This window comes from Pituophis catenifer, unplaced genomic scaffold (genome assembly GCF_029215685.1).
Source record: "Pituophis catenifer annectens isolate HBS135680 unplaced genomic scaffold, rPitCat1.0.hap2 SCAF_1, whole genome shotgun sequence".
In the NCBI taxonomy this organism is placed as follows: Eukaryota; Metazoa; Chordata; class Lepidosauria; order Squamata; family Colubridae; genus Pituophis; species Pituophis catenifer.
In genome coordinates this window covers 47792327-47804863 of record NW_027256881.1, presented here as the reverse complement: position 1 = coordinate 47804863, position 12537 = coordinate 47792327, and the positions used below count along the sequence as shown (strand labels likewise).

Sequence of the window (12537 nt, the reverse complement as noted above, 5' to 3'; positions counted from 1 at the left end):
GTTCTATCTGGTTCTTTAGAACCAATAGTAAAAGTGGCAGGAGGCTCCGCCTACCCGCCCAGATGCTCCCATTGCGAACCGGTAGTAAAAGTAAGTAGAACCCACCCCTGGTACAGATGCTACCTTTTTTTCAAACAAAGGCTTAAGACTGTAGAGGCTGCGTTATTCCAAGTAAAGTTGTTGATTTGGCTAATTCAGTATGATCTATTTGGATTGGCAAAACTATTTCAGCCTGAGAAAGAGTAACTGTGGTTACCTGATGTTTACTTCATTTGTTAATGGAAATACTCAAGACAGAACTTCAAAACTTCTGTATGAACTTTGGTCTGCCCAATTAGATGTCTTGACCTTAGTTATTCTCCTTTCAGATTGCCTTTCTATCTTTAGGGAGTTATAGCTCTCCTAAAATTAGATTATATAGATACTGAATCACAATATTATCAAGGACTACTGACAGATTGCATGCATTAATCGGATTTAGTTTCCAAAATGTCCATGTATACCCTTAAATCCAAGCCTGTTATTCTATACACACTTGGACACTTTGGAAAACATAATATTTCTTCTGAGAGATATAGAACGCTTGTGTAATTTGCAGGGACTGTATCTTGTTCTGATCAATGCTTAATATCATTGAAAATATAGATTGTGAACATGGCCTATTTTTGTGTCTATTTTATTCTTGTAACACAAGAGTTGGCTTCCACAAGAAAGAATTTAAAAATAGGGCACAAATACAACTTAAAGTATGCTTCATATCTCCATTTATGTATTTTGGGATCACATTCTTAATCTCTGACATACTGTTACAGAATGACAACTGTAACAAAGCAGTGCTTTAAAGAATATGCATAAATCACAGTAATCATTGTAAAATATTGTGGCTTGAATACAATCACGTCCATTCAGCAGTGGAAAGACTTTTGAATTAGTGGAACCTTGCCTCCAGTGCATCTTCCAGATCCCTTTTGCAATGTTGAAGGACCACTTGGAGATGAGAAAGAGAAGATATCTTATTTTTTGAAAGGAAATAGCAAAATTCTAACACTTTTTTCTTGAGGGGAAATGAATTGGAGAAGAAACCAAATTAGACTAGAACTCTGAAATACTCATGTACAGTCATTAAGGAAATCTGCCTGTTCCTAATAAGCAAATCTATTTTGCATTTTATATGACTTTAGAAAACCTGTCTTTCACTGATTTATTTGTTGACAAAACTAGGGGGGGGAAGGTTTGTTTTGTTTTTTTGATAAGCAACCTAACTTTTTTAATTAAAAAAAATTAAGTGAATATGGAATGTGGCACATATGAACTGCAAATAGTTACTCTCTGAAACCTATGCAAAAAAAGGAGATTGCCTTGTGTCACTTCTTCAAGATTAATCACTAAACAAAGGCCTCTCTGACATGTTAAACTCAACATTAAGTACTACTTTAGATGCCTTTCCTCCATTTCAATAACTGCATCATGCGGGTACTTTTATGATGAATTTTATAGCATTCTTGGAATTTCCTTCACTTTCTCCTCTTCTTGCCTTCATGTATAATATTTTCTTGTTTCAGGAGTGTTCTGTTGTAGACATGAATATGTGAATATGTCAAGTATAGTATGCTGTTCAGCTTTCAGTGGTGAAACTAAAGCCCACATTAAAAAGAATAACTCAGTGGCATTAAAATGCTGTGTGACTGAACTTATTCCAGAGAGCGAAGAATGTTGTAATGGACTTGGATATAATCCCTTGAAATATGTTTGCGCTGACAGGATTTCATCTAGAATGATGATGAAGGTAATTGATAGAAAACCTCTTGGTGGTTCTGATTTGACAATGGGAAGAGAAATACATTGTTCATAACTATTTTTGTAAAATAGGAATATAAAAACTCCTCTGTGCATTATTCATTTTCGCATTACATCCATATTAATACCAAATGAGTTTGCCATGATTGATGTTATTGCAGTGAATTCTAAAGGAATTAATAATGATTAGCTGCTTCTTGTAAAGTGTTGTTCAGCACTTCAGATTAGTATAAAGGCTAAAAGTTAACATTTTGGCCTGACTGGAAAATCTGTATATGTATATATAGCAATGTTCAATTGTTTATTTGATTGTTTCATATAGTCAGTGATTTGGGCATTTTTAAAGTTTGCATGGCTTTGCATGGGCAATAAACATATATGGTACCTATATATGAAGGGGTGGGAATGCCAACATTTATCATTTGAACATTATGGCCATATGAGCACAAGTAAGAAGAAATATTAAGCAGTCTAAATTATCAAATGCTAAAACAAAAATATTTATTAAAATAAAACATCTGTAAAGTCAAAGTCAAAGTTTCCCCTGTCAAGTCATGTCCAATTCTAGGGGATGATGCTCATCTCCATTTCCTAGCCAAAGGAGACAGCATTGTCTGAAGACAGTGGTCATGTGGCCAGCATGACTATATGCTGAAGTGTACGGAACACTGTTATCTTCTCAACAAAGTGGTATCTATTTATCTACTTGCGTTTGCATGCTTTCAAACTGCTAGTGCTAGGTGGGCGGAACCTGGGGCAAATAACAGGAACTCACCCCATCATGCAGCACTCCATCTTGAACCCAGGCTGTCACCTTTCCATCTGATAAGCTCAGTATCTTTACCCACTCAGCTATGGCATACATATTAAAAATCAGCAAGTCAGTGAAGTGTAATGAAGTTAGAAGGTTTCAGAAGGTTTCAGTAAGATCCAATAAATGTATTGGGGCTAAAAGTTTGATACATTAAGATCGGTGCCAGGCAGAACTCTCTTAGGGAAGGGATTCCGAAACTGGGAAACGAGTCATACAAATGACAATCAGTAAGTAGACACCTACTGAATTATAGCATTTGGGAGTTTTTCTCGTTGCTTCCTGTCTCAAAAATGGTAAATACTAATTAAAACATAAAGGTAGTAAGATTTAAAAAGTAAGTCTTTTAAGAAAAATATGAGTAAACTGAAAAAATGATACAACTAAAATATAAGGTGAGATATTGGTATTTCATGAAAAGTACCATTATAAGAGCTTGGAAATGTGTATCAGAAAATTGTCTGTGCATGTCTATTTAAGTTGTTTTTAAAAGTCTTCAAAAGTTTTGGAACTATTGTTATAGATAAAAGAAGAATCGAAATGCATCCCACTGTGTCCTAGATCTACTGAAGAAGTGACATACTGTGGACAGTGTAACTTTGACACGCATACTTGTTTATGTGCTTGGATAAAGAGTTCCCGTAGTTATACCAAAAATAAAGAAAATAAAAGCATATGCCCATCTTTGGAGGAAAAAATTTATACAGGAGGCCCAACTCAGTATTCATTCAAAGGTAAAATAATATGTGATGACTCATTAACTAAAAGTTTTAAATTCTGAAATCAATTCAGTGAAGTATCATGTGGCCTCTTTGGAAATTGTTTTGAAATGAATAAAATATTTTTATCAGTACACTGATAGATATCAATACAACGCTAATTATAATTGGAATAAATATATATTGTAAATGTAGGAGCCTAATTGAATCAAACTAAGAGTCCATCAAACCAAGGAATCACCAAAAATCCATCTCTCTATCTTCATAGACAGCATGGTCTATGATTTCTGTCACCTACACCCATCATAATTTATAACTGATTATTAAAATTTTATAAACTTTTTGAAATAATGCTTTGCAATGCACAGGAGTGCATATATGATATATTTCTTTGAATCATTAAAGCAGCTGCTTCTTTTTCTAAACTCACATGTCTGAAAAAATATGTATAATCTTGGTTTGCATGCTATCTCCATAATTTGAAATCTATCGGAGATAGTGGTGCAAATTCACTCCTCAATTATGGGTGCTTTGAGATGAATTGCTCACATCTCAAAGCACCCAAATCTCACATCCTCTTGTGAGCTTAGATATTTTAGATGCTTGTAGTTAATGTATTTAAATTGCCATGATTATTGCTTCAATTACTTCAAAATGCAGCAAAACAACCCTGTTACTTTGGTAGCTTCTTCTCATTTTCCCATTTCATGCTCTGGACTTTCAATCCAAAGTTATCCATTAAAAGCATAAGTTTTACTTTCTACTATTTTTACAAGAGAGGAAGAAAAAAAATCCATTTTCTTTATTCCATGTACAGTAAGTGTAATGAAGTTTTGATTTATGCACCATTCTTCTAAAGTGCAAAGCTTATGGAATGAAAAGATGGATTCACAAATCTGAAAATGAACCAGATTGAGTTAGATATATCTAAATAGAAGTCCAGTATACTTAGCATATAGATTAACAATAAACTCTTGTTAAATATTTTCCTTGTAGATAAGAATCTAGAACCTCATATTACATATGAATACAGGCTAGCTGTATGGAACAAATATGGGAAAAGTTTTAGTGAAATGAACAGTGCAACCACTAAACAAGATGTCCCTGAAGGTGTAAGTCCACTTCATTGGACAAAAGTGGATAATCGTGAAGATGTAATATTTCTAACATGGAAAGAACCTTGTCAACCAAATGGTACAGTATTTTGGCAAACTACAATATCTGATTTAGCATTTACCCAGCACAAGGTATTTTGGGAACAAAAACATTATATACAATGGTGGGATTCAGCCAGTTCACACCTATTCGGGAGAACCGGTTGTTAACTTTCTAAGCAGTTCAAAGAACCGGTTGTTGGAAGAAATCTTATTTTGTTTTTTCCCACTTTACAGGGCTAATCCTGTAAGGAAGGCAGGAAGGAAACGTTCTGGTGGTGTTTCTAGCCTAATCTTTATTGCCCTGCTTACAGAAACTGCCTCTACAGTTAACCCTTATTACATTGTAACAGCTAAGGCGAAGTGTCCATTGATGTGAGTGACATTGAGTTGGTCATGCCCACATGGTCATATGACCACCAAGCCACTTTACCCAGCTGATCAGTAGGGCAGACAACCGGTTGTTAAATTATTTGAATCCCACCACTGATTTTATATATATACACACACACATGTACGTACATGTATACATACATGCTTCAAATTCAAAAAGTGTTCAGATGCACAGGAGTGTGAACATAGCATCTGTCCATAAACCTTTAAAGCAGCTGTTCCTTTTCTTGGGGTAGCCATGTATTTCCCAATAAAGGCACAGTTCCTTTCAAATTCTACTGTCAAGTGCTATATTCTCCCTCCTCCACATGCTCCAAAGCACTTTCTAAATTATTTCTAAATTCTGAAGTGTTGCACTTCAGAAATGTGACTGTATGTGGTTTTGTTTATTCATTCATACTGGTGAAGAATAACAACTTTAATTACTGGAACCAGTTCCAATTTTTCATCTTCACTAGAAAAAAAAGTACAATATACAGTATTTGATAAAATGTAGTTCTACTTTTTTTCCCCTGCCTTATCATATTGGCATCTTGTTCATGACATTCTCCAACCCACAACTTTTACAGTATCTCATTTGAATGTAAAGTTACATTATGGTGAATGTTGTATGAACAAATCCTGGGCTGTTGTACTGTCTTTCTCTTCTCTGGCATAGATGCAATGAAGAATTTAAAGTTGGTGCTCCTGTTTGTTTGTTTGTTTGTTTGTTTGTTTGTTTGTTTGTTTGTTTGTTTGTTTGTTTGATTCATTCATTCATTCATTCATTCATTCATTCATTCATTCATTCATTCATTTATTAGATTTGTATACCGCCCTACTCCCAAAGGACTCAGGGCAGTGAACAGGCACAGAATAAAACACATAAATACAAAAGTTAAAAAACATAATTAAAACCAAATTAAATAATTTTGCCCGAGACAATTGAAATTCCCAATAATTTAAAAACAAATTAAAATTTCAGTTTAAAACATTTAAAAGAAAGGGGAGAAAATTAGGCCAGGCCGGCCTGCTGGAATAGGAGGGTCTTAAGAGCACGGCGGAAAGTGCGCAGATCCAGGATCCTCCGTATCTCCAGGGGGAGCTCGTTCCAGATAGTAGGTGCCCCCACAGAGAAGGCCCTCTCTCTGGGGGCCGCCAGTCAACATTGTTTGGCTGATGGCACCTGGAGGAGCCCCTCTCTATGAGAGCGTACCGGCCGGTGGGAGGCTGTTTGTGGTAGTAGGCGGTCCCGTAAATAACCAGGTCCTAAGCCATGGTTGATTGAAGTGAAGGCCATCTTCCTATACTATACTGTAGATAATATCATAGCTCACAAAAATCTATGAAGTTTATAAAACATTGTTGAAACTTACATTTTTTTCAATTAAAATCACTGATTCTGACTACTATCGCTCTATATTAAGATATAACTTTAAAAATTAATTAATTAAAAATTGAAAAAAAAGATGCAAATCTCCAGAAGAAGACAATGGTAAACCACCTCTATATTACTGCCAAGAAAATTACATGGATATGCCCACAAAGTAACTAGGAGTCAAATTTAATTTGAAAAAGGAGAAGATGAAATAATGTAACCAGAACGTACAGACCTAAAATTCATTCAGGGAATTGTAATGATATATCCAAACAAGCAAAAAAAGTCATTCAGTATATTATTTATTCTTGGTATCAGGTTATGGTTCAAGCATATCTTTTTCTTATAGAATTGTTGTAATACTTTAGAACTTTAGTATATAATTATCTGGCATACATTTAATTCAAATGAGTGTTTTAATTCCCTTCTTTATTAATAAGGTATCATCATTTATTATATTATTCTCCGAAATGGAGTTGAACGTTTCAGAGGAAAGGAACTGAACTTCATGGATACCAGTGATATTCAACCATACCAGGAATACTCATATTTCTTGCGTGCTTGCACTGTGGCTGGATGTTCAGACAGTAGCACGGTAGGTAAATCTTTCAATAAGTTGGTGACAGCATATCTTTTCGTTCATCATGTTGTAGCAACCTTCAGGTGAGAACTGAATATATGGAAACATTAATCTTTTGTCTACATATGTTGATGTTTTCAGAGAAACTCTATCAGCCACCTTGTGCTGTAGCCCAGCACGAGAAATGGGAGAAGTCAACCAGTTTGGTCAAACAGCATGTAAAGTCATGCTCCGAATTTTTAGCTCTGGTTGATGAAATCTTTTAAGTGAACTTCAAAGAATAGGCATTGCCTGGCTTAGGAACTAAAAAAAAGAGTTGTCACACTGACATTGTCTTGATCACTTGTATCTCTTCTAATACAAGAGCTGATGAACCAGCTGCTCTCTGTACACCGGGAAACTGTCCTTAGCTCTGGAAGTAAAGGAAGAAACAACAATTTTTTTCAATTGGCATCCCTAGACAATATTAAAGATAGCAGGACTAAAATGTTTATGCCAATAGTTGCTCATGATTCATGTCACATGATATGAAACTGTTAACCATATGGAAAGGAATTAGCCAGCATTCTCTGATAAGACAGTCTGCCTTCCAAAAGTTCCTTTCACCTAGCAAAATACAGAGAATCTGTTGTGATAAATTGTACACCTAGATTCATACGGAAATACTATATTCAAGGTCAGATTTCACTCTGAGGGGAAAAAAATTACCTAAGAAGAAAAATAACTTGTTCTACAGAGAGCCATGGTAATGATATGCCAGAGCAAACAACATTTTAAACTAGAAGTGACATTCTCATTGATCAAGGTATCTTGTGTACTATTACAATAAATTGCTAATTTTTTGCATTCAGGTAATTGCAGTCACTGCCCAAGGAATTCCGGAGAATGTTCTGCCACCAACAATTATACCTCTAAATGCAACAACCTTGCATTTGAGTTGGGTGGCACCAAAGAAGCCAAATGGTTTAATCAAAGAATACCTCATCCATCAAATTGGAAGGGGACTTATATGTACCGGCCCTGCAGACCAGGTACAGCACACCGTCACAGGTAAGAAGAGAAAGTTGTTCAAGCAAATGACACCGCTGTTTTATTTAACTGGTCTTCTTATGTTAGCCTGTTTTTTAAAGACTGCAATCCTTACAATGAGCAAACCCTTTAAGTGAATATATCTATTGGATTACAATTTCAGAACACCAGTAGGGGGTGGGGGGAGTAGCAATTTTTGAATGTCCTTACAAATGTTTATTAACCCTTAATTAATAAGGCTTTCATCATCCTGGTGTGATAATAATAATGAACAATAATGATTAATTTCCATTGCCAATATTTTTATTTAAGAACTTACCAATCACCTTTAGAGGAGTATATTATTATTATGGTTAGTTGCACAATCAACCAGATGTTGAGACAGGATTTGGTATTTTTATTCACCTATTGAGTTCTTCCCAAAGACCTGGGATATGCAGATGTTGACATTGGATGGTCTAAAAATTATCATCACAGGATGTAAACTGCTCCAAGTAAAGATGCCTTTTGCAATTGACTGATGGTGATTTTGTCAATGCTGATGCTGTTCAAGTGGTACTGTAGAGGTTTTGGGATAATACCCAAGGATTCTATTCCTTCCTGATAAGGACCTGATTAAAAACAAATGAAGTAAAGCTTCCCTGAAAGCTGGCTTATATGCAGAGAACCAAGTCCCTGTCACCGGTATTAAGATTGCAATTAACAAATTGTCAGAAGTCAATTAACAAATCAATTTTACTATGGTGCAATATCAGATTCCACAAAAGACATTGGCGAAAATAGTAATAAGATTATCCAAACAATATTTTCCAGAGATTTTTGTAGTCCTTTCTATTGTATTTTGAACTATTGTGTCTTTCATTAGAAAGTCAGTGATGATTTTTACAAATTTTTTTGTCAAACTTGAAAAAACTTAATCCAAAATATAACTTGTCATAGCACCAACGCCTGGATTGCGTTAACTCTTGCCTTTCTCCCTAGCTTTTAAAATACTTGCATAGCTTTTGCAATAACTATTATTGCTTTGCCATATTATTTAGTATAAAACAAAATGCATTAGCCAACAGCCAATGAAAAAATGGAACAAAGGTTCTGCTTAAAATTTCCCATTTGCATCAGTGCCTGGTTAAAAAAGCTTAAAAACAAAAATACAAAAGTGACATTTTCCCTTTTGCTACAGTTTTGTGCAAAACTAGGATTTCCCTTTATCCCCGAATTTTATAATTTAAAGGGGGGAGGGGCTGCAATGCCATAGCAGTTGCCAATGCATATTTATTCTTCTACACACTTCGGGTTAAAGAAACATCATTCCTTTAATGTAGCAAAGGACTCCACCCCTTTCACTGATCAAGGCAAATTTGCTTTTTCATCTCAAGGAGTGATTGTGCTTCTGGAACGTGATAATTATTGCTCTGTAAATTCATGATGTTCGCTAAATCAACTGTACTTATTTCACATAGCTCAACTGTTTGAACTACCCATCGTTCCAGCTCCCATGGGCCTATGTTTTGATTTTCTCATCTTCTTCTAAAACCTCTGCTGTTCCCAGAGCAACAGTTGAACATTAATGAAGCTGTAGCATTAAGCTTTCCCTGAGACTTTGAATCCAAGGGCCTTACAAATTGCAGATGAGGCAGCTTGCACCTTGCCACTGCACCATTGTCTCACTGCTTATTTTTAATTACATCAAAGCTTTGGAAACATGATCCCATAAATGCTTGGTGGGAATTGTGGTGAATGTGATCATCATGTGAAATCCATAAATTGCTTATAATCCTCTCAAGATGTTTAAAAAAAGCATTAAGTAATTGAAGACAGGAAGTCCTGAGTTAATTATTTAGAGGTGTTATCAGTGCTTTAAGTAAACTGAAGCATTTTCCACTATCGCCCTGACTTGAATGCCATTGGGATCAAGGGGCACCAGCTATCATCTTCTCATGTTCTCTAACGCAAACAGCAAATGGCAGCTTGTCAATAAAAGACCTTTTTATATCATTTATTAGTGAACACTTCCAGTAGTCTGTACAGAAGAATTTGGATGACAGTTATTGCATTGTTTCACTTGGTGTTACAATTCCTTTACAAATAACATTTCTAACACAATGCTAGGAGGATGAGAAGAGCCTGAAATATTGGAGGGAGCAGAAGTATTAAAAGAAAACTGAAACTGCCCATTTCAATATCAAAATCAAAGTCAGAAATTCATTTTTCAAAGTCTAATTTTAGATTTTAAGTGTTTCTAGAACTTATGGGATGGATAGAGTGTAATATTTTTCACTAAGACTTTAAAGTTGGTTGAATAGTTTTTGATATATGAATCACATATGTTGTACACATTTTGTGCCAGAGTACCAGAAGATTTTCACAATTCTGTTCTTTAATTCCCATACTGTAGGCAAATGCCAAGTTATATAAAACCAGCAAGAATTCCTATATTATCCTAAGCCATTGTGGCATATGTTTCTGTGGACCAGGTACTAGTTCTTAATTTCAGCACTGCAGGCTTTAACTCATAAAAGATTTGATAGATGAGTACCTGTATTAAGAATGTTTGCAAAATAGATATAGCCTTAGAGAACTGCAAAAGAAAAAAGTGTAACTCTCAGCATTAAAATCTTGGTTATCCAATAAATTGCACCAATGAGTTTATGACAGATTGTAATATCTAGCATATTCCTCTATTTAATTTAAAGAGTGAGAGATGCCAAACATGCAGTCTGAAAGGATGCAGGTATAGTTGCTTTTTCAATTTTTTTAATTTTTCAGAACATTAAAAACTCAACCCTCTTGAGTTGCAGTCTGGTTTCTAAACATTCCTATGCTCACAAAGAAATTTCAAGATTTGGTATTTTAAAGGGATGGGAGGGGAAAAAAAGAGAGAGGAAGGCCTCATTTACCTGCAACATTAAGCCATGGATTGATTTTACAAGAATTAGCCACAGCAAGTGATTGGCTTATATGGTATCTCCCTTATTTTAAATTAATTGCTTCTTGAGGCTCTAGAAAGAGTGCAGAGAAAAACAACAAAGATGTTTGGGGGACTGAATGCTAAAACGTATGAAGAATGGTTGCAGGAATTGGGTATGTCTAGTTTAATGAAAAGAAGGACTAAGGATGACATGATAGCAATATTCCAATATCTAAGGAACTGCCACAAAGAAGGGGAGGTCAACCTATTCTCCAAAGCACCTGAAGGCAGGACAAGAAGCAATGGATGGAAACTAATCAAACTTATCAGGGTCACTCAGATAACAGATAAACCTCCAAGTGCTTCAACGACCCTCTAAAAGGATGCAGACTACCAACTGTCTGCAAGGAATATAAATCCTTCCATTCCCCACTATCCTGTCAGAGCTGAAGAAGCTTCTTGAATGAGAAGCAAAACATCTTCAAAAGAAAAAACAAGAAAGTCCAGTTGCCTCCTGAAAAAGCACCTTTGGGAAAACCATTTATTTATTTATTTATTATTCATTTATTAATCGCATTTCTATGCCGCCCAACTCCCTAGGGACTCTGGGCGGCTTACAGCAAAAAAAAACAAAAAAACAATGCAAATAATATCCCATAAAAATTTTTTTAAAGAACATTAAAAACCCATACACTCCATTCCATGGCCGGGTCTCGCAAGATCACCGTAGCGAGATCAACGGCCCTAGGCCTGCCAGAAAAGCCAGGTCTTCACCGCTTTCTGGAAGGCCAATAGGGTGGGGGCGGTCCAGACCTCAGGAGGTAATTGGTTCCAGAGAGCCGGGGCAGCCACAGAGAAGGCCCTCCCTCGTGGGCCCACCAACCAACATTGTTTAGCTGACAGGATCCGGAAGAGACCAACTCTGTGGGATCTTACCAGTCGATGGGAGCTATGCAGTAGAAGGCGGTCTTGAAGATAGCCTGCCCCTGAGCCATGTAGGGCTTTAAAGACCTTGAATTACGTCCGGAGACCGATAGGGAGCCAAGTACTTCAATGACCCTCTAAAAGGATGTAGATTACCAGCTGTCTGCAATATAAATCCTTCCATTCCCCACTATCCTGTCAAAGCTGAAGAAGCTTCTTGGATGAGAAAATAGAATAGAATAGAATAGAATAGAATAGAATAGAATAGAATAGAATAGAATAGAATAGAATAGAATAGAATAGAATAGAATAGAATAGAATAGAATAGAATAGAATAGAATAGAATAGAATAGTTGGAATGGACTTTGGAGGTGTTCTAGTAGTCCCTGCTTAGGCAGGATACCCTATACCACTTCAGACAAATGGTTACCCAATCTCTTCTTTAAAACTTCCAGTTTGGAGCATTTACAACTTTCTGGAGGCAAGTTGTTCCACTGATTAATTGTTCTAACTGTCATGAAGTTTCTCCTTAATGTCTTCAAAAGAAAAAACAAGAACAGTTGCCTCCTGAAAAAGCAGGTCCAACATTGGAAGTTTTTAAGAAGAGATTGGACAACAATTTGTCTGAAATGGTATAAGGTTTCCTGCTTGAGCAGGGATTTGGACTAGAAGGACTCCAAGGACTCTTCTGTTACTCTATTATTCTTGTGACATCAAATAGAGCCAAACTGTGATTTATCTTCTCCAGAAAAAATCCAATTGTGGACTATACAAATTTATGAAGCTGGCTCATTTCAGCAAATCATAATTAACAAGAATATCAAAGTAGACTTCAGATAACTGATAAATTACCATTAATAAAAAA

The 12537-nt window shown here is 35.8% G+C and overlaps 1 protein-coding gene across 1 annotated transcript in view; it reads left to right on the top strand.

Moving 5' to 3' along the window:
• USH2A (usherin) overlaps positions 1–12537 on the top strand; it is a 474981-nt gene that overhangs the window by 375124 nt on the left and 87320 nt on the right. Inside the window, exons 49-53 of the mRNA XM_070957393.1 lie at positions 1563–1786; positions 3132–3342; positions 4324–4521; positions 6672–6826; positions 7663–7861. Coding sequence (XP_070813494.1) covers positions 1563–1786; positions 3132–3342; positions 4324–4521; positions 6672–6826; positions 7663–7861 — 987 coding nt within the window. The remainder of the gene's footprint in view (positions 1–1562; positions 1787–3131; positions 3343–4323; positions 4522–6671; positions 6827–7662; positions 7862–12537) is intronic.